Source organism: Sinocyclocheilus rhinocerous, unplaced genomic scaffold (assembly GCF_001515625.1).
Source record: "Sinocyclocheilus rhinocerous isolate Xijiao unplaced genomic scaffold, SAMN03320098_v1.1 scaffold2695, whole genome shotgun sequence".
NCBI lineage: Eukaryota > Metazoa > Chordata > Actinopteri > Cypriniformes > Cyprinidae > Sinocyclocheilus > Sinocyclocheilus rhinocerous.
Genome location: NW_015637529.1, coordinates 109,538 through 130,910, shown reverse-complemented (window position 1 = coordinate 130,910; position 21,373 = coordinate 109,538). Strand labels below are relative to the sequence as shown.

Genomic DNA, 21,373 nt, shown 5'->3' with positions numbered 1-21,373 from the left:
GAATACTGCATTTGAGTTTTTTTTCTTGTTAATACTTAATGTAATGAAAAAAATTACTTTGCCTGTATTTTAATAACTATAGCTCATTGTTTAATGCTTGTAGGAAAATGAATGTATGAACTTAATTTATATGCTACTGTTAAGTTTGGGGTAACTTTCTTTAAAAAAAATAATAATAAACTTTTATACGCTCAGACATTTCATCAAAAGTGACAGTAAAAACATTTTACTATTATTATTTACCATTTCAAGTAAATGCTTTTTCTGAACTTTATATTCAGCAAATTCCTGGGGGGGGGATTAACTTCATCTTGTATTTCAAAAATATTAACTGGTTTTCAACACCGATAATAAATATTTCTTCAGCAGATCAGCATATTAAAATGATTTCTGAAGGATCATGTGACACTGAAGACTGGAGTAATGATGCTGAAAATTCAGCTTTGCATCACAGGAATAAATATTATTGAAAATTTATTTTCTATGTGCTTTTGACCTGTTAAATGCATTTAATCATTTTATTATTTGTAACTTATGTATTGGGGGTGGTGAAAAAGATTTTTATAATAGCAGAGGAAACATCTTTGAAGGTATGGTGGGCGGCACCTATCCAGAACAAAAATGATATTTTGCTTTAAAAAAATTGTTTCTTATTTTTATATCACCACACCAACCCCTAAATAATAATGATAATAATTCATTACATTTATATAGCGCTTTTCTAGGCACTCGAAGTGCTTTACATGGTCAGGGGTATCTCCTCATCCACCACCAGTATTTCTACAAATAAAAAGTGTTTATACACTATGAAGGTATTTGTGTTGCCTTCATGCGAATTTAAATTGAAAAACAAACTACAGTGATGAGTAAACATTAAATACAGAAGCACTAAAAGGCATTACAGTAGTGAATTTTGGGAGAAATTGTGATTATGTAACAATCCAGAAATCCTTGTTGGTCCAAAAATATGCTTTATCTTGCAATGCAAATTTTGTTTTAATTTAGTTTTGTGGTAAAATGTGACCCGCAAGTGATCTTAAGCAATTTACTCTTGCATGTGATTATTCCTGCCCAGCAGGACAGATGTGTTTATATGCACTAACTGTTACTGACGAGAGTTATGAAACTGTTAAACTAATAGAAAGTCCAAAGGGTGACTGCGTTTTCATTAATGTTATTAATGTGCTTCTGTAACCATAAACACAAGTGCTCTCAACTCAGAAGGCTGTAAGAGTCATATGCAAATTACAGTATTCATTTCATAATGCTCTTAGAGAAACGCGAGTTATGTAACCCAAGAAAAAAAAGTTTATCTTGATTTATTTTATACTGACATTCGTTCCACCTGGGAGTGAACAAATCTGGCACAAAAACAAACAACAGTTACATGAAAGCAAAACCAACCCAGGCTTATGTAAACCGGATTACTCTATTTTTTCCTCCTCATCCTCCTGTCCTTCCTCATAGTGGCGATACTCTGGCTTCAGCTCCCAGGTGCTCTTATGAGGCCCTCGGGAATTATACACTCCGATCTCCCTAAGAATCTCCTTCAGGTAAATCTAGAGGAAGAGCAGATCGACAGGGTGAACACATGCTGCCAAGATATGATCATACATCATCCAACTCTTAACAACTTTGTGAAAAGTGCTAAATTCTTTATTTAGCCTCACTTAGTGTAATCTATGCACTAAATGGCAAGACTACCGTGGGAAGTAACAATTATCTTACTCAGTTCTGTTTAGTTTATTTTCAGTTATGACTCATGTAACTTCAATCACATTTTTATTTCTCTAAACCTTCAGGGAGACTGAGACAGCAGTCAAGTGGCAATTATTCATAGGATCATCAAGAGCTCACTTAACTATGATAATATAATCAACACCAAACCCATGCAGAATATTTGCGATTTCTTGTAACTTGGTTTAATCTCTCTCCTGTATAACTTCTGATAAAACAACTGAAAAGATTTATTCAAAATTGCCATTAACAGAGCAAACATCAGTTTTGATGAACCCTTGAGTAAAAGCAGTGCACTTGAAGTTTTTTTTTTTTTTTCCCTAAATTGCAACCTCATCATTCAAATGTGTAATTAAATATATATTTAAATACATGACAAAGTTTCAAAATAGATGACATTAAAATATATTTTAGTTTAATATAATAGCACGGCAATACACTGTATTTTAAAGTGGGTCAAATAAAGCACCCTGAAGTTCAGCTAATTGCATTTAATATAAACAAACTATAATACACATTCATTTAATTACAAATAACGGTCACAATTTATTTTAAGTTCTCGCCATTAACAAACCATTAACTATGACTTTTGCCTCAAACTCCTAATTTTATGCTTATTAATAGTTAGTGAGGTAGTTGTTAAGTTTAGGACTAGGGATCTAGAATATGGTCATGTGGAATATATTCTTTATAAGCACTAATAAACAGCCAATATTTTAAAGGGGTCATATGATGTGGCTAAAAAGAACATTATTTTGTGTATTTGGTGTAATGAAATGTGTTTATGCGGTTTAAGGTTAAAAAAACACATTATTTTCCACATACTGTACATTATTGTTTCTCCTCTATGCCCCGCCTTTTTCAAGCGCCGCCCCCACATACCTACGTCACTATTTGGGCGGCGTTATGCAACTCTTCCCAGATAGTGACGTAGGTATGTGGGGTGTGTTAGAACGAGCCGTTTTAGGTAGGTGTGGCTGACTCTGAACTTTTATAAAGAATATCTCTTTGGATTTGAGACTTTAGTCTTTGCAACTTTACAGATCTTCTTTATGCACCAAGAGCTTGTAACACTCCAAAGAGAAAGGAAAAATTGAAATCGCATCATATGACCCCTTTAATAATGTGCATGCTAATAAGCAACCAGTTAATAGTGAGAACTGGTCATTATACTGAAGTGTTACACAAGTACTCTTTTTAAAAGTGTACTAAAGTGTACTTTTTTTCACGAGGGGAGGCACAAGCTCTCGTTTATATAATGGCACAGTGTTTTCACGTTCAACTGCCTTGAGCTGGACAACTTACCACCGGTTGCTTCGTAATGTCCACCAGGTCTCTGATGTTGTAGTACTGGTGTTTCTCAAAGGCAGAGAAGAGCATTTCCAGAACCTTCTGCTTGTCAGCTCTTGCACGCTTGCCTTCCTCTTTCTTTCTCTTCTCATATTCCACCTGAACAGAAGCATACGCAAACCAGAGCATTCATTCATTTGCTCACATTATTATATCCCTCTCACACACACATACATTATGGCTGTGGTTGGACACAGGTTTGTAATTTGTTGTGATGGCTTTCTCAAGCTTCTGGGAAAAACGAAGAGGTTTGGTGGATTCTTCAATCTGGAGCCTGTGAATAAAGCACACATCTCTAGAAGGTCAGATCAAATGCCTTTGACAAGATTGAAGTATTGTGATCAAGCTTTGACTTACTTCTTTAGTTTCATGTAGCTCTCACTGACTGCTGGTCTACACTCAGCTCGCTGCACAACCATGCCTTCAAGAGCCAGCTTGTCTTAAAAACAAAAGACATTCTGCTTTATACATTTCCGAGATGGGACATAATCTAATAATCTATCATTATTTACACATTAGGTAAGCTATTATCATTAATTTCTTGGTGAATTATTCCCTTTTCAAAAGTAATAGTTTAACCTAAAATGAAAATTTGATGAAAATGTACTCACCCTCCAAGACAATCCAAGATGTAGATTAGTTTGTTTCTTCATCAGAACAGATTTGGAGAAATGAAGCATTACATCGCTTGCTCACCAGTGGACCCTCTGCAGTGGATGGGTGCCGTCAGAATGAGAGTCCAAACAGCTGATAAAAACATCACAATAATCCACACAACTCCAGTCCATCAATTAACATCTTGTGAAGTGAAAAGCTGTGTGTTTGTAATAAATCCATAATCAGATTTATAACTTTAAACAGTTGCTTTCGGCTAAAATACGAGTCCTCAATCCATAATATTGCTTTCTTCAATGAAAACGTCATCTCGTCTGAATCAGGACAGAAATATGCACAGATCAAGCAATGTTTACTAACGAAAACAGTTCAAAATAGTTCCAAACAAATATGCCTGTGGATTTTGATGTGAGAGGAAAACAGAGGATGGACTTTTTCAATGGAGAAAGCATTATTATGGATTATGGACAAACAGCACCCATTTAAAGTTAAAACGCCTTAATGATGGATTTGCTTATTAAAACACACAGCTTTTGGCTTCACAAGACATTAACTGATATTCTGGAGTAATGCGTTTTCCTTGTGGAATATTGTGATGTTTTTATCAGATGTTTGGACTCTCATTCTGACGGCACCCATTCACTGCAGAGGATCCATTGGTGAGCAAGTGATGCAGTGCAACATTTCTCCAAATCTGTACTGAAGAATAAACAAACACATCTACATCTTGGATGGCCTGAGTGGGAGTACATTTTCAGCAAATTAAAATTTTAGGTGAACTATTCATTTAACATTGCGCAGCCATGTTCAAACACCATGTGTCATGCATTACACACTCACACAAAGTATAAGCAAACCTAATTAAAAAATATCAGAATTTTGCAAGCAACTAATGGCTTCGCATTGTACTAAAACATTAACATACTTCAACAGCAAGCACTCTCTAATAAAGCGTTGGCACGAAACCCCTCTTTCAAGGTGACAATTGAAATATTGTGATTCAACCCAGTGGTTTTTATGGCGCTATTCAAGTGTTTGACTCTTGTATGGTCAACCAGCCATGAGTGATGATTTTAATCAAACCCCAATGAGCCTCCCTCCTGCGGAACGGCATTGTGCTGCGCCGCTCTCGTTTGATGCCGCGTCATGAAGTCGGCCTAATGGTTTAGCTTGCTTCTGTTGATTGTATTAATTGTACCGCGGTGCCTGTAATACCTTGTGGTTATTGTCCCAGAGGCCTTTTAAAAGGGCAGAAATATTTCACTCACAAAACCATCAGAGCGGCACTAATGCGCACAATTATTGGCAATTATTGCCAGATGAGTGTTAGAGCACTTGTTGGAGTAACTCCATAAAAACGCCCACTTGTGTTTCACAACTTCAACAAAGCATCCATTTTCCTCGCAATTACCCGGAGGCTATGAAGAGGGGTCAGGGCAAACCGAGACCTCGAGGTTCGCATCTCCTCTGCACCGTCCCTCCCCGAGCGTCACGTGACTCGCGCATCTTACGAGGCCGGTAACGTTACATAAGTGTTTCCACACAGGATTCGTATTTAAATCAGCCGGAGATGCATTAATGCTGGCTCTGAATGGAGTAGGACTGCGTTTGGGGGTGGCGCGAGTTGCACAAACTGATGGTGGGCAGCAGATCCTATTCTGAGATGATAGCGAGGTTACGGGGGTCGGCCTTCCACCTCCTCACAAGATCCCACCAGTTTGACTTCCTCAGAGACGAGTGCAATAACATCCCCAGCCCTCAGCAGGACACAGCCTCTCTACCTCCACTCACTCACACACACCCACCTGCAGGCAGAGCTTCAATACCCACAGTCTCTTCATCAGCGCACAACGGCAAAGAAAGAAACCTTTTCAGCGCCTCAAGGTCTCTTAAACTCAGCGCTCACCCCGGCGCCTGTTGATTTTGATCATTTCCAAAAGCGTCTAGTATTGCGCACTGCATTTTATGAGACCGCTGCATTTAATTTATGCTTTTCAATTAAGATTTTTCATTAGCTGACAGAGTATCAACCTCGTTCTTTTCAGCACTGAAATATGTGAAGGGCCATAACACTGAGAAGATTTGCCAGAGCACAATAACAGTTGTAGCCTAATCTTTTTAAAGGACTCTGAGGGAGTAGATATTTTTGGGATAAGATGTGACCGTAAAATAATAAGAAGACTCTTAATCATATGCCTCAGAGGCTTTTTAAATCACGTCTGTGGCACAATTTCTCGCCGCTCTAACTCTGCCGTCTTCATTTCAACATCTGTTTTGAAATCCTGTGCACTTGGTAATTTAGTGTCTGCAAACACTACGCAAATATAGCAAAGGTACTGCCAGTTTCACATACAATAGAATGTTCGGCAGCCCCAAGTGCATTTAGACACTTAATTAAAAATGCATGAATTCATTGCATTAGTTATAAAAGCTTCTAAATTGGTCTTGAGGTGATTCTTAGGGCTAATATCATTCAGAAGTGCGCATTCTGTGAGGGCAGATGATTTGAAGCAAATGCTCTTATGGGTGCAGGGCATCACCGTCTCATATGTGGCCATTTGAACAGACATACGTAACTGCCACTTTATTCTGAATCAGAATGTTTCCATGACAACAACATAAAAGCTAAATTCATACTTAAGAAAATTCAGCTGCTAAGACTGAGGGAGAAAACAAACAAACATAGAGAATGTATAAATGTGAAAGGAATATTTTACAGTGGTTCAATTCCAAGTAACATAAAAAAAAAAAAACTCAGGAGGACTAGATTATAAATGCTAAAATGAGTCATTCATCCATTCCTGAAGAGATTCATCTGCTCACTTTCTTTCGGGACTCAAGTCATGTCCCTTTCCTGTGGTTTTCTTCAAGGGTGCAAAAAATGCAGTTTGCTATTGGCTTTTAGTGGACATACTTTATGACAAAGTAACCTCAGGGTAGTTTATAATATCTATTATGAACATGCTACCATTTGAAAACCAGTTGTACACTATATTTTAGCTTCTGTTTGAACTGTATTATAATACTGTTCAAACTGAAGCTAAAAATATTCAAAAAATTGCATGTCTAAAACATATAGACATGTAGCCAAAAAAAAAAAAGATATTGTGGCTACAAATTAATAATTTGTTCCCACAACTTAAGTTGTTCCCTAGTTTTAGGTAAATTGTACTACCGTTTTGTTCCCTCTTTTGTAGTCATGATTGAACTAAAATGAGGGATCGAATTAGTACAAAGAACATGATTTACAAGGGAACAAATTAACAAAATGTGACCAATTGTGGGAATAAATTCTTAATTCATGGTCAGAAATTCTCAGAATATCTATTTTTTTCTTTTGCATGACATATTCCGTATGGTATATATATAATTTAAAGCGAGTTTTTCATGAAAAAGTGTTCTTGAGCTATCATCCTTTAAAATAATCGCCACCCGGTTTGCTATTCTGTTTTGTAATGCATAACCCAATTGTCCAAATAGTTTTTTGGCCATTGTAGTTTCATGAATATGCATAACTGATTATGAATCTGGCCACAAAGCACAGCATTTGCTCCACTTTGTCTCTGTTCATTGTTTCTGCATTTGTCAAGCCGTATATTATTCTGCACAGTTAAACTAATATCTCCCATCCATGTGCTCTGATCTACATTTGCCTGCTTGAGCATCTGCCACTGATGGACTAAAATCAATTTGGGCCTCTTCAAGTTGAACAAACAAGTGCACTAATTAAAACAAAAAAGATGGATGAGAAAAAGCAGGTCAGCCACCCACTATTTTCTCTGGCATATTTAAACCCTGTTTGCAATTCAAATGCAGATGAATAAACCCAGTAATCACATGATGATTAAACCATGACCGAGCCATCGCCTATAACAACTATAATCAGTCATATATGACCATAATAAACTGTCACTGCGTCTGTAATCAGATGGCTATGTGCATGGGCGGCACGGTCAGGGCCGGATTTACGCATAGGCATTCTAGGCACGTGCCTATGCTTGCTCGTTCAGGGGGGCCAAAACATAATGAAGAGATATATAATATTTTTGTTATACTATGGGCTATCTACAACAGTAAAAGAATGAAAACCCCAGAAGACATTGAGCAAATAAATATAACAAACAATAGGGTAAAAATGACAAACTATTTCCATGTCTTCAACCTTTTTTTATGTACAGAAATCACGCTTTCTTTCTCCTGTTCTCTCTCACAGACGTACACACAGACATAGTACAGACAGATATGCACTCGCGCACACATGCGGAGACGCGGACAGAAACTTGTTGTCAGAGGTGCGGCTGCCCCGCGAATTTATCAATAAAATAGTTTCGCAGCTGAAAAGCTACATGACATTTCTCAGTAGTGAGGTTCTTGAAGCAGTTCAACTTAAAGATTAGCTATTAGTAGATGCTGCTGCTGAATACTGCTGAGAGACGCAGACGCAAGTATTCACACGCACTTAATCTCTCTCTCTCTCTGTCTCTCCCTCTCGCTCTAATAACTGCATTAGACTGCATTAATAACTGTGTTAGCCTGCATATCAATGGCTCAAGCCTCTGTTATTAGCTCTAAAATGAAGTTTTGGAATTTGCAACCGAAGGTTTGGGATGAGGTGCGTAAAACATTTGCTAGTTCAACACACGAGATTTCAGGACGGAAACATGTCAAATGTTGTTTTGCCTATGTCACGAAAAGAGGTAAATCCGGCCCTGGGCACGGTTTAAAAAAAGTCATGAGGAAAGTGGCGCAGGGTTGCACAGACGTACCGTTTGTGACATCACAAATCCAAGACACTACAGGCAAAAACAATTTTTAGATTTTGGATTATTCTGCTTCCATACCATATCTTCTTTCAGACTAGTGGAGAGAAAACATCCAAAATACACATTTAAATGTTTATTTTGTTACACTTTCTATCTATTTGCATCTGTAGATTACTAACCGAATACAAATCATTTCTTTAAATGCTCCACTTCACTAGCACCAAACTTTACAGTTTTATTCCTATCTACTATATAATCTGTTTTTTACAGAGGAGTTTTTTCATATATAACGTGCCTGATTTTATGCAACATTTTATTTCTAAAAATGTGGTGAAATTGTTTTCTGGCTGTTGACTATTTTTTGGAGCGATAAAAAGAGACACTGAAAGCCCCTTTGTAAAAACCTTTGACTAATATGTCAACAAAATGAAGCAATTTTGAACCTGGCTTTACCCAACGTTCAGATTTCTGTCCTTCAAATATATTCAAATTATCACATATTTAATTAGATAATGCCTCATTTGCATATTCAAACATAACATTTCAGAAAAATTTTAATACAAAAATGTTTGCCATTCTTAATACAATCAATCAACTTGTGAGTAATGGTTATATCGGTTAATTTTTTTTGTCTGTTAATTTTTTTTTTCACCTGGGTTGTCTTGCTTTAAATAATTGAATACAATCTTGTACTGTTTTTACAAAAAAAAAGAAAAAAAAAAAAGAAAAAGGCTTATGTGAACATTAACTAATCCAGAGATCTAGTTAGCTATAATGATTTGACACAACCCATAGACTGTGCCATTGTTCAAAACTCATCAATAGCAAGTAAAACTCAAGTGATTTAATAAATCAAAATAGCAGCTGCCATAGTACATATGACAGAAGCAAGGACAAATTTGCTTCCAAAATGTAAATGATGCGATATTTTTAAATATTCCTTCAGTGAAAAAGTGAGAAGTATATGTGAAAACATCCAATTTAATCCATCTGATGAATATGTAAAGCCAAATCAACCCCAGCACTCAAACAGTGAATTAGCCTCTACCCCGTCTCAGCTGCTGATGATGTACACGCAACAAAAATTGTCTCAGAAGGGTCCATCCTCTGTCCTGGGGCTACCATAGAGGTGCTGTCATTCAAGAATGACTGACAGGCTGTCATCGGTTAGTGACATCACTGAGAAAAATGTCACAGCGATTCTGCTGCTGTTTAAGGGCATCAGACTCCGACTCACACTCAGGCTCTTGATTACCGACAGCCCAGGTTTAACAAGGATTATATTAAGAATATCGATTCTGGATTCTCAACCCTGGGTGGTTTATATGATGAAACAGCACCGTACGTCTTGGTTGCATGTACAACACCCTTAAAGACGGCTTGGGGCCAATTACGGGCTCAGTCCCCATGACTTCAAGTGAAGACGTAGGCTTCCTTATCAAAGGCTCCTTCTCGGCTCTGCCGACAACTGGGTCATGGCGAGTACCTTAAAGCCACTCAAAGAGAGCGAGAAGGCTTCAATGCATTCATCCCTTTTGATATGAAGACTAGCAAATAATTTACATAACTACACCTACACTACTCGATACGGCTCTCGTTTGGCGATAAAGCCGCCAGTTGTCGGCACATCACACAGACGGCTTTCCAAAGCAACGACTTAACACGATAGACGCCAAAGCATTAACATCTCGCTCTCATTGGAGGGAGTTCATTATGTGGGATCCCTGTGATTCGGCCCTCTCGGTGAGTTCACGTGCTGCCACCCAACCGAGGAGTCCTTTCATCAGAGGGCAGCGACGCTAATTGCCGAGCCAGAGCGGCGCTGAAGTGGAAAGGTGATTAAATGCAGCCTTTAGATCGGAGGGCAGCAAGCAAAACACTCGCTCTTTCCGAGCCCACACCGCTGACGCAGTAGAGCCCATCCTTAACACCCCTCCTCCCACTGCGAGTGCCTGCGTGCACGCATATATGTGTGCGTTTGCGTGGCTGTGAAAGACTCAGACACCATTGGCAGCGCACACAGCTCCAGCGCTCCATGCCAGCGCCGCTCAGCTGCGCTCCCATTTGTCCACCCGCTTGCTCACGCGCGCGCTCCCTACACACTCCACCAGGCTGGGTGTGAGGCACGGCATGGAATGGAACCTCAGAAGGATGGAGAGTGAACTGAGACAGATCAATCCGGACTTGCTGCAGCCCAGCAAGAGCTTCAAGAAACCTTCCTCTGGCACCATCACCATCAACGTGGGGGGCTACCTGTACGCCGCGCAGCGCCACACCCTGGCCAAGCATCCCGGCTCTCTGCTGGAAGAGATTGTCACGGGGAAGAAGCCCGTGGTGCATGTGGACTCCATGGGCAACACCTTCATCGACCGCGACGGGCCCATCTTCCGGCACGTTTTGAACTTCTTGCGCCTGGGCGAGCTGGTGCTGCCCGACGACTTCAAGGAAGCCGAGCTGCTCCGACGCGAGGCCGACTTCTACCGGCTGAGCGAGCTGGCCCAAGCCCTGCAGGACTGGGAGCAGCAGCAGGCTACGCAGCACGAGCCCGCCTTCCTGGAGGTGACGGACAGCCACGAGCGCTCGCAGGGTCTGAGGGTCTACTGCAGTGACAACAGCTTCATTGAGAAGGTGAAGAACCGCCTGGTGCAGATCTCCAAGAGCCGCTTGGACGACTTTCCCGAAGAGTTCGAGGTGTCGTCCAACATCATCCAGTTCCGGCATTTCATCAAGTCGGAGCAGGGCTCTCGGCTTGTGCTGAAGCAGGACAGCACGTTTTTGTGTACACTCGAGTGTCTGAAGCTGGAGACGGTGATGCTCGCTCTCAAAGGAGGCTTTCGCCTGCTCACCAGCCTAGACAGCAGCCGTGGATCAGTGGTTCAGTGCGAGGCTCTGCATTTTGTCAAGTGACCCGAGCAGAACTGTCACCACATGACCTGCTGTAAAACCATCCTGCGTCAACAAACACCAGCGTCCTCAACCGAAAACCTGTTCTGGAATACTCTACGCTAACTGCTTCTATGTGACACACTCCGACGGACAGCCTTGAGAAACGAGAGAGAGATGATGTGTACTGTGCTGTGGGGTTTTGTTTGGTTTGTGTTTGTAGTCATCTTCTGTTTACAATTGAAGATCAACAGTTTTTAGTGTAGATGGTGATGATAATGAATCTGAATTGCAGAGTACTGTGGAATCTAAAGGCTGAGTGCAATGATCATTACATTTGTGAGCAAGTTTTGTGATTTCTGGTAATGTGAACACATGTAGTGAACAACAGGTTGTAATTTGGAGTCTGTGAATGTTTTGCACAATAAAGCCACATTATAATTTATTCAAAACACTGTTGAAATGTTTCTAAATGAGACTGTGGATCATCTTCTAGGTGACAATCTACACTGACAAACACTGCATATGGTTTCGTCTGTGAACTGTGGAATGTACGGTGGGCTGTATAAATAGAGCTACATTTATTTTTTCTTATTTGCTGTGGAGTCGGCTTGTAAGAGAGATACTCTCTACTAAATTGTAAGTTTGCAATATTATGCAGCAAAATGTGACCTAAAATTAAATTTCCTCCAGCATTGATCCAAATTCGAATGGGTTTGATCATTTTTAGAGCACGTGGCATACATACATCTACCACAGATATTCTTGCATGTGTGCACTGATTAATAAATTACATCTGATGTATTACCAGAAATCTAGACACGCTCATTTAGCTCAGTAACAAACAAAAAAAATCTTGTCAACCTAAAAAATTTATTTAAAGTGCAGGAACATTAGTCAGAGCCAGGAGCTCAGCTACCGTGGGAAAATATAAAGTTCAAAATAGATCAAGCACACTGTGAATTTTGCAACAAAACATTCAGAGCGCAGTCAAGAGCGCAGAGTAATTCTAAAAAAACAGCTCTGCTCGACAGTTACAGTCTAAGTCGGCCGTTTCAAAGAAAGGCAAAGGCAGACATATGGTTACACTCACTTTGGATTAGCCGACATCTCCACACACTAGTATCCATCTGTTTCCATCAAATCTGTCATGCACTCTCATGCAATCTCCCACTAAAATGAGTCTAAAGCACATTTCTGACATGGGGAAAAAAATGAAACGCCTTCCATCTCCACGGTTTGTCGTGTGGACATCAAAACAAGGTCCTTTTTAATTGCAGATATCAGTCATTCATATTTGATGAGACACGGCAGGGCTTATTAGCCGTCGTCACCGGCTGATGTGTTTCTAAACCGCTGCCAGCAGGGGACTGGAGACCTGCGGGAGGGTGCTGGTAAGCGGGAGCATTTATTTCACATGGAAGAAACCCATTAACAGCTGAAATATTCATGGATTAGTCTCACATCCAATTGTTGCCAGGCAAATGAGACTCCTACATAACAAAAAAGAAGCCAAAGATTCTAATCATGTGCTCCCAAGGAGGCATGACTAATGGCTCCCTCTCAATTTGATCAAAATTAATGGTCAGGCGAACATGTGGCTTCAAGGACTCGTATGCCTTTAAGAGACCAATTTCTCAACCGCACAGAGAGAAAACGAAGCGAGACCGAAGAATAAAATTCCTGTTAATGTACTTTTCAAAGTGCGAGTATGAATAGAGGCACACCACCATGTTAGAACAATGCGAAATGGGCAACAGTCAAGGCCATCTGTAAAAGAAGAGCATGACTGCAACAAATCAAAGTTTCATAAAGAGTTGGAAGAAGAAAAATGCAAGAAACAAAGTCTGCATATTTTCATGCTAACTTGTAATATTCAACAAGTTTTAATTAAACCAAACCAAATATTCTGCACGTTTTTCTGCACGGATTTTTATTTATTATGTTCTTTATAATGTTAATGTACAACAAATACATATGTGGTAAAATGTTTATTTTCAACTCTCATTCTGACCCTCTCTCTAAAATGGCCTGTTTTAAGGGGTGGGTCCTTTAAGGCTTATCAGTAATCCGCCACTGTTATGATTGGCTAACGTCATTGCATAGGAAACAGTATCACCGCCCCCTCGCTATTGCATGTGAGTGTTTTGACGACATGATCAAAATAAAACGGTCACTTCCAGACAAAGCATTATGAAATCATTTACTTACGGTTTGTGATGCAGCTGCAGTCAGATCTAGTTCCGCTTCATCTTTCAACAAATGTTTCTTTGTGAACTCTCCATGACACTGTGCCTCGTTTACAAAACAAAATGCTCCAATCAATCCCCTGACACGATCCGGGGTGCCATTAAAAATAAACTATCCACTTGTTCGTTATGCTGGGAACCTTCTGATATCTGTACAAAGACGCGAACAAGCTGTTTAAAACAAACGCGTCAAAGTGGACGCTCTTTTCCTCTATTGACGACAGACTCGAGTTTTTGGACTTTGTCAGAAAGCTAATGTGCATCTGTATACTGTATCCAGTGTAGACAAGATAGTGGCAGTGATTGTAGTTTCTATTTGCTTTTGACGCGACACTCGCATTTAGCGTTATCAAGTGTTTGCCGTTAAGCGGCTGAACGCCAGTGGGCGGGGCCTATGGTGAGAAGATGACTATTCGTTGATGTTTTGCTCTGGAGGCGGTGTTTATGCAAATGTTTGTGCTCAGGTGACGTCACCTTGCACCTCGGATCCAAAACAAACCGTTTTTTGAGCTTAATGAAATAAATGCTTTTTTTTATATAATGAGGAGGACGTTTTAAGCTATAAAACTTGCAGGATGTTTTAATGGAACAAAGACCTCTTAAATGCCAAAAGATCAAGGCAAATTTGATTACTCATGTCATGAACCCTTTAAAGGGATAGTTCACCCAAAAATGAAAATTCTCTCATCATTTACTCACCCTCAACTCATACAGGTTTGGAGCGACATGAGGGTGAGTAAATGATGACAGAATTTTCATTTTTGGGTGAACTATCCCTTTAAAATAAAACATCTGTCACACATCTGAATGCCAGTTGAATGCACTAAACATGCTTACAGCATGCTTACATGCCTGGAAAAACTACCTTCTCAACCCCCAACATCCAACCCCCAGTCACGTGACTCTTTATTGCAAGCTGAAATGTGGCATCTCTATTTCAAGTCGCTGATGGAAATGTGCGCAAAGAATGCGCCTTTCACAAGAGTAGCGCACATGTGAGCATAAGTGTCCAACTCTTCGAGTCTGACTTTAACCTGGCAACAGGCTTTAAGCGGCCATGCCAATCAAGTCAAGCTGCCTCCTCAACCTATCGTTGTGAAGGACTTAAGAAGGAAAAAATGTTCGACCCTGACAGCTTATCAAAGTCTCAGCAGCTCCTCCACACCTGGCGGCACCTGGTCCATACGCTGCTGCTCTCTGACACACCGATCGCTCACAAAAGAACATGCAAAAATCTCTGAAAAGCTTTTACAGAAGTCTTTCTCTCAAAATGATAGCTTATAATAAAAAAATCCTATTCACAAAATGATAACCTACACCCGAGTATGTGCAATCATGAAGCCAAGGACACATGTGTCCGGTCTGAATCACATGCATTACACCTAGGGTCACTAATATAGGCCATTAAAACAAATAGATGTGCAGTTCAAAGCAATCACTAAGCACGCACACCCTCATTGCGGAGGTTTTGTTTTGGCCTTTTTTGACAGAGAATTCAAAAACCTGGTCTTTCTGCTCCCTGCCTGCACCATGATGTGTGACCTCCATGCCTCAAATAGCCCTCTATGTCCTCTTAAATACTAAAAAAGAAACTAATACCAAAGAAGAGTGTTTATGCTTTGCATTAGCCAATAGAGAGCTTTTCATACCCTGAACCATTTCAATTCATAACTTACTGAGAAAAAGACACTGTTACCCTTCCACCCCCAGAAAAAGCTTTTAACTGTAACAAGTAGAGCTTCTATTCATGGCCAACGTCTGTGGCCAACCTGTTGCTTAGCAACCACTTAATCAATACCTGGGGCTTGTGAGCGCTAAGCAGACAACTGGAAAAAAAAAAATTCATAAGTGAACAAAAGCGCACAACACAATGATTGCAATTCTACACTTAGCCTTGTGCGATTTCCAGTAAGGCTGCAATTATTATGCTGTGAATATAAGCTGCACTGTAAAGCTGCAATCTTCAATCTGTATTAAAAATCTTTCATTTTGCAATGGTAAAGAGAACAACCCTTGATGAACGCTAGTTTATACAATGTACAGTGATTACAGCATCAAGCAATTTGTCTGTCCAAAATAAAAAATTAAATGCTGCATGCATGGCATGATAAAGTACCAGCTAAATAATAATAAAAACAAAACTGTAAAATTGATCAAACAATATTAATCAAACAGTAATATTGTGCAATTTTATTACAATTTATAACGTATTTTAAAATGTAATTTATTCTTGTGATGCAAAGCTGAATTTTCAGCATCATTACTCCAGTCTTCAGTGTCACATGTTCCTTCAGAAATCATTCTTATATGCTGATTTGCTGCTCAAGAAACATTTCTTATTATTATCATCAATGTTGAAAACAGTTTTGCTGCTAATATTTTTTGAAAACAACTTGGATTCTTTGTTAAAATCAATAGAAAGGGTTGAATAGAAAGTTCAAAGAACAGCATTTATCTGAAATAGAAATTATTTATTACATTATAGATGCCTTTATTGTCACTTTTAAACATGTGTCCTTGCCGAATAAAAATATTAATTTCTTTCATAAACTTTTGAACGGCACTGTGCTGGTCAGTGTTGGGGAGTAACTAGTTACATGTAACAGAGTTGCATAATTTAATTACAAAATAAATTTAACTGTAATCTGTTACAGTTACTGAGAAAAAAATGTATAATTAAATTACAGTTACTTATGAAAATGTTAACGATTACAAAGGGGGTTACATCTGAATATTTTCACACACATATAGATTTAATGCATTTCTTTCCCAAATTTCATCAGCTGCTCTAAACTATTAGACAACAATGTTTCAGGAGTTTAGGACACAGAATAGGATACATGCTTATTTGATAACCATTTTATTTCCTATTTGGGTTTGTGTAAATGCTTTATTTTTTAAGATTAACAGTTTGTTCCAAAGCATTGTTAGATGCCAGTGTTTCCTGTTTCCTATGCAAAGATTTGATTTCAAAAACAGTATCTTAGCAATTAAACTATATCTTGATGATTTTAAATCTGTGTTTAAACTCAGAATTAAAAAGAGGTGCTAAAGTCTGATTTTGTGGAGGTTGCGCTTTAAACTTAAATTAATATAATCTTAATTCAAGGGATTTGGGATTTTGAAAGTCTGACAATAATCAGTGTTGAGTCCTACTGTAAGGTTAACCGTGCCTGCTTTAAATGTTTTAAAATGATTAACATTGAAAACATTAAGTAATTGAAATAGTTACACTACCAATTAACAGTTTTAAACAGGGTTACTTGTAATCTGTAATCTATAACATTTACAATGTAACCTTCCCAATACTGGTGCTTATATCAATACCTAGAGAACAAGAAGACAGTACAACACCAGTATATACAATAAACCTGGCTGTTTTTATAAAAGGCTGTTTTTAGCTTTCGGGACTAACACTAGATGGAATGATTAATTCTGTTGATTAGCCAAGCAGGCAGAGTTATTGGCTGATGCTGATCATCTCAAAATAGCCAAATGTCATCCGATTATTTGGGCTGGCTGATGTACCGGCATATAAATAATGACAGACTAACAACTTAACTGTTTATGTTGAGGTGACACCGTTCCTTACACCAGTTGCTGTTCCCAGTGCCAGAGAGCATGGTAACACTCACCTGAGGTCTCTGTAAAGACAGCGAGGGTCTGGCCACCCACCGTCTGCATGGTGAAGGGATGTTCTCTCGGGGAGCGCACTGACGAAACCTTCTCCCCAGAGCACTGCACCACGGTCAGCTCCTCGTTCAGACTGAAAGACACCTGAGGAAACCATCAATCAGCCTCTACGTAAGCAATAGCACATCACACGCTCCCTCTCCACAGCCCAGGGTCAGATCATAGTAATTATGCAAATCAGCACTGACGTCTTAATAAAAAGATGAGGAGCAAATACTGCATGTCTTTAAAAACATGGATAAAACTTACCGCCGTCTTCCCTTGAGCTCTAGAAGAGAGATTAAAAAGTATGAGTGGAAAGATTTCATACAAAAATGTCAATTTCGAATGAGGTTTAAAATTAAGATCATACTTCCCAATTTTAAGTTTGCCCACTTCTCCTCGCCCAGGTGCTTTTGCCCACTGCTGAGAAAGATATTTGGGAACCTAAGGAAAAGTGAATAAGACTACATTTAGTTATTTGTCCCTGTTGGTTTCCTAAAAAAAGTACACTGCTCATATTTGTCTGAGTATAACTGGATAATTTCATATTTCCATAATTCAACTGTATGTTTAAATTTTCTGAAGCAAATGTGAGTGTAAACGTGATGATACATATTGTGTGAGGTTGCCATGGCATTGCTGTGCAGTTGCTACGGTGGTTCTTAGAATGTTTCTATGGTTTTCTGGGTTGTTGCTAGCTGGTTACTTACTAGCCTTAGCTAAGAATATTAAAAAAAATTATAATAATTTTAAAGACCCCAAAGCCTCAACGATTCTGGTCCTTGGATACAGATTGGGTCCATCTTTCTGATCATCATCACATGTCTATTTACAATGTCTCCCAATTTGAGATAAAGGAGATCCAAGTTGTACCACCATTCATTTATACAATTAGACAAGAGCTACAGTGGTCAAATCACTGTGAATCTGTGTAAAGAATTTACACAACATAATTTTGGGGAAAAAAGAAAAAAAAAAACAATACTGATAACCTAGGTTTTATGTATTTGGGTCAATGTTTTTCCAACTTGCTTTTTTAACAACAACAGAGCACGGGACACGTTGTAGATTTCCAATTAACTTGAGTACTTTTGTAGCACACAATTAAAAAAAAAAAATCTAAGTACAAAAAACGCGCCGTTGAAACACCCTCTATCATTCACATCAACTGTACAAAGAGTTAGTTTACCGCCATAGTTTAATTCTCCAGAGTTTGTTTAAAGGTTCAGCACCAATGCTGACTGATAAACCACCAACCTTCACCAGCCAGACTCCCGTGTGTTGTTTGGCTCTAGTTAAATCGACGAATTGGCCTTTGTCTGACATGACTGGAGGGCTTTGTGTAAAGAACACAAAAAGCTTTTACCGAACTACAGTAAATATGCGCTTGGTTATTGAAAGGCAAATCGCACTATATGTAGTCAACGTGAACAATTTAGCTCATGATGAACCTGTTGGTCATCGGAGAACTTTTATATCTATTTACCCCCATCTAGTGGCCATGCGAAGAAATTAGATTTGCTTTGCATGTACGAAGATAAGTTTTTGAGTAGGATTTTTTATTATTATTATTATTATTGAAATCAAAATTGAAATGCATTAAAACACATTTGGACTCATTTAACTCTGTTTGAGTTTTCCAAGCAAGCAATATGCTATAGGCCTACGTTTTTATGATAACCACAAAATCGCAAAAAAAAAATCAACATTCACATTCTGATATTCATCCTCATTGACAAAGCTACTCTGGATTATACCTATACTACATAATTAATTCAGCAGAAATCTAAACTTTCCTGAATGGCTAAATCCAAACTGTTATGATTTCAACTATGAAAGCAAATCTCAAGAAGCCGCCACTAGATGAAGCTGTTTGACCCTCTTTTGTTACCATAGTCCTCAAAACTAGGGCCTGTTTCCAAAGGCCTGAGATCAACACAGCTAAACTGAATTTAGCATTTATAAGACCATTCAAATTGCAAGTGAAGTGTTAATAGTGACTAGATTTGTATTACCTCATATCACTTCAATCTATCAAAAACAAGTTTATTTATACTAATAATAGTTAGATAAAATAGCCTATAAATAAACTGAAGAAAAGCTCAAAGCCCCATCCAAAGTTATATAATTATTTCACCCGATGGTCAAAGAGGCTCTAAAATCTATCTGGTTTCACGTTTGACTCAGATGGTTTACACAAAGTACATCTTTCATAGACCAAAATGCTTTCCTTTCACCACATGTTCATATTTCATGTGCATTCAAACCTTTTCTGAACAAGTAGCTTTGCGAAGATTATTCACATAATATTACAGAGTGCTGAAATGAAGGGAGCGCCGTCCTTGCTGTCACTGTCAAGGACATCATATCATGAGGTGGAGGATTCTGGAACAAGCTGCGTTCGTTTGCAGACTCGACATTTTAACATCATTACAAGTGAAAGTTGTGAATGAAACAATGTGAATAAATGTTACAAAGAAAAACATGTTTGAATATCCTGCCATGTTACCCAGCAGGCCTTACAAGAGAGGAATTTATCAAGTTTGCGAGCAAAAACGGATAATGTCATTTAATGCCTCTAATCACTTACCTTGCCTATGCACGTGTCCTATAAATAAACCGGCTCAAGTTAGTAAACTTGTAAAACCTGCTTTAGTATGTGCACATTTATCTGTAACTTTCCATGCAGTTAAGAAGTTACTTAGATGATCGTTTTCATAATTGCTTTATTTGCTTGTTTTGCTTCCAGCTTAAACGGCCTGTTGTTTGAGACTTCTTTTAGACACAGCTTCCTGGGCCTCAAACACGTGAATAGCATTCTGTTCTGGATTTATGTCAGTGGTCTTGTGTGTATAGGATGCTTTGTCTTTAAAGTTCTTGAAGAAATATGTGAAACTACTTTAAAACAGTTGCATTTCCTCATAGAGACAACAAGGAGGTCCAGGCCAAACAGTTATGATGATTTTGCAGATGAGAGTTGAATGCCCTTACCATGATGCTTTGTTTAATACTGTACAGTCAGCGAAGCTTTCCTCTTAACCTCATAATGCAGTAGTATTAACAGCTGACTCTTCAGGTGCTGCATAAGTGGTTTCATGTAGAAAAAGACTAATCAAAACAAGTCAAGTTACATTTATGGTGCTTTATTTAATACACATTGTTTCAAAAACAGCTTCACAGAAATAAACAGGAAAATGAGTGTTGCAAAATTGAAATGAAATGGCTTCAGCTGTAAAGCAGCTCTACAGAAGGTGTCATTATTCAACTCAGTTTAGTTCAGTAACAGTGTAAATGTTGCAAAGTTAATCAATTATGAATTTATTTCAATTCAGCTAGATCTACAGTAACAATAACTCAAGTCAGTTCAGTGTTGATTGAATTCAGGTCATTTAAAGGATTGATGTTGCAAAGTCCAATTTCGAATCAAATTCTATTCAGCGACAAAGCAGCTCTACAAAAGACATAATCGTGTCATTATTCAGCTCTAATTTGTTTAGTGTTGATTCAGTTCAGTTTGACTTCGGTGTCAATGTTGTTAAGTTCCTTAATTATGAAAAACCTTCAAAGGCAGCTCAACAGAAGACTGTCAATATCCAGCTCAATTCAGTTCAAGTTTTGTTCTCATTCGATAGTGCCAGTGCAGTCAAGTCGATAATATTACTAAATATTAAGTGTCTTTTGAACCCCAAGCCAAAGGAGAAAGTGGCAAGGAAACAAACTCCATCAGACCCTTCTAATTCACATCAAACATGATTTAGTTTTTTAAGGACCTCCTTTCAATCCATCCTTTCACCCTTCATTAAATGTGTATGTAAACACCCTCTTCGCATGTGAAATGAGCAACAGTGCTTTGGTTTGCTGTCAGCTCCAGTATAGTTTATAACTGCCCTATCATTCAATAGCAAACTCTCTGCAAGGCCTGTATTACATTACGACAGATTCAAAAAACAATCTCAGTTCAAATGTTCCACACAAACTGTTGAGGTCAGATTGAAACGATCGGCAGCCTTGTTAAAGTAAACCTCGGCCACCTCTTCCTAACACTGGCATTCTCCGGAGGGATAAGCTTTCATTTCGGAGTGAAATTACACAGAACAATGG

The 21,373-nt window shown here is 38.7% G+C and overlaps 2 protein-coding genes across 2 annotated transcripts; one reads left to right on the top strand and one right to left on the bottom strand.

The window, feature by feature from the left end:
* Positions 1-938: 938 nt before the first annotated feature.
* On the bottom strand, positions 939-18,749 carry gtf2f2b (general transcription factor IIF, polypeptide 2b). Its single transcript, XM_016563879.1, has 8 exons — positions 18,530-18,749; positions 17,643-17,716; positions 17,540-17,558; positions 17,233-17,374; positions 3,445-3,526; positions 3,262-3,361; positions 3,043-3,186; positions 939-1,559 (listed from the first exon to the last, which is right to left on the bottom strand). The coding sequence occupies exons 1-8, from the start codon at positions 18,596-18,598 to the stop codon at positions 1,425-1,427; spliced, it is 765 nt and encodes a 254-aa protein (XP_016419365.1). The 5' UTR covers positions 18,599-18,749; the 3' UTR covers positions 939-1,424.
* On the top strand, positions 10,479-11,817 carry kctd4 (potassium channel tetramerization domain containing 4). Its single transcript, XM_016563878.1, has one exon. It carries the CDS (start codon positions 10,596-10,598, stop codon positions 11,370-11,372), a length of 777 nt encoding a protein of 258 aa, XP_016419364.1. The 5' UTR covers positions 10,479-10,595; the 3' UTR covers positions 11,373-11,817.
* Positions 18,750-21,373: the final 2,624 nt, after the last annotated feature.

Bases quoted from the DNA above. Each gene is read 5' to 3' on its own strand.
- kctd4 (XM_016563878.1), top strand. From the start codon at position 10,596: ATGGAATGGAACCTCAGAAGGATGGAGAGTGAACTGAGACAGATCAAT.
- gtf2f2b (XM_016563879.1), bottom strand. From the start codon at position 18,598: ATGTCAGACAAAGGCCAATTCGTCGATTTAACTAGAGCCAAACAACAC. The intron at 3,362-3,444 runs GTAAGTCAAAGC...CTTTATTCACAG, and splicing joins AGCTACATGAAACTAAAGAA to GCTCCAGATTGAAGAATCCA. The intron at 3,187-3,261 runs GTATGTGTGTGT...GCTTCTGTTCAG, and splicing joins TGTCCAACCACAGCCATAAT to GTGGAATATGAGAAGAGAAA.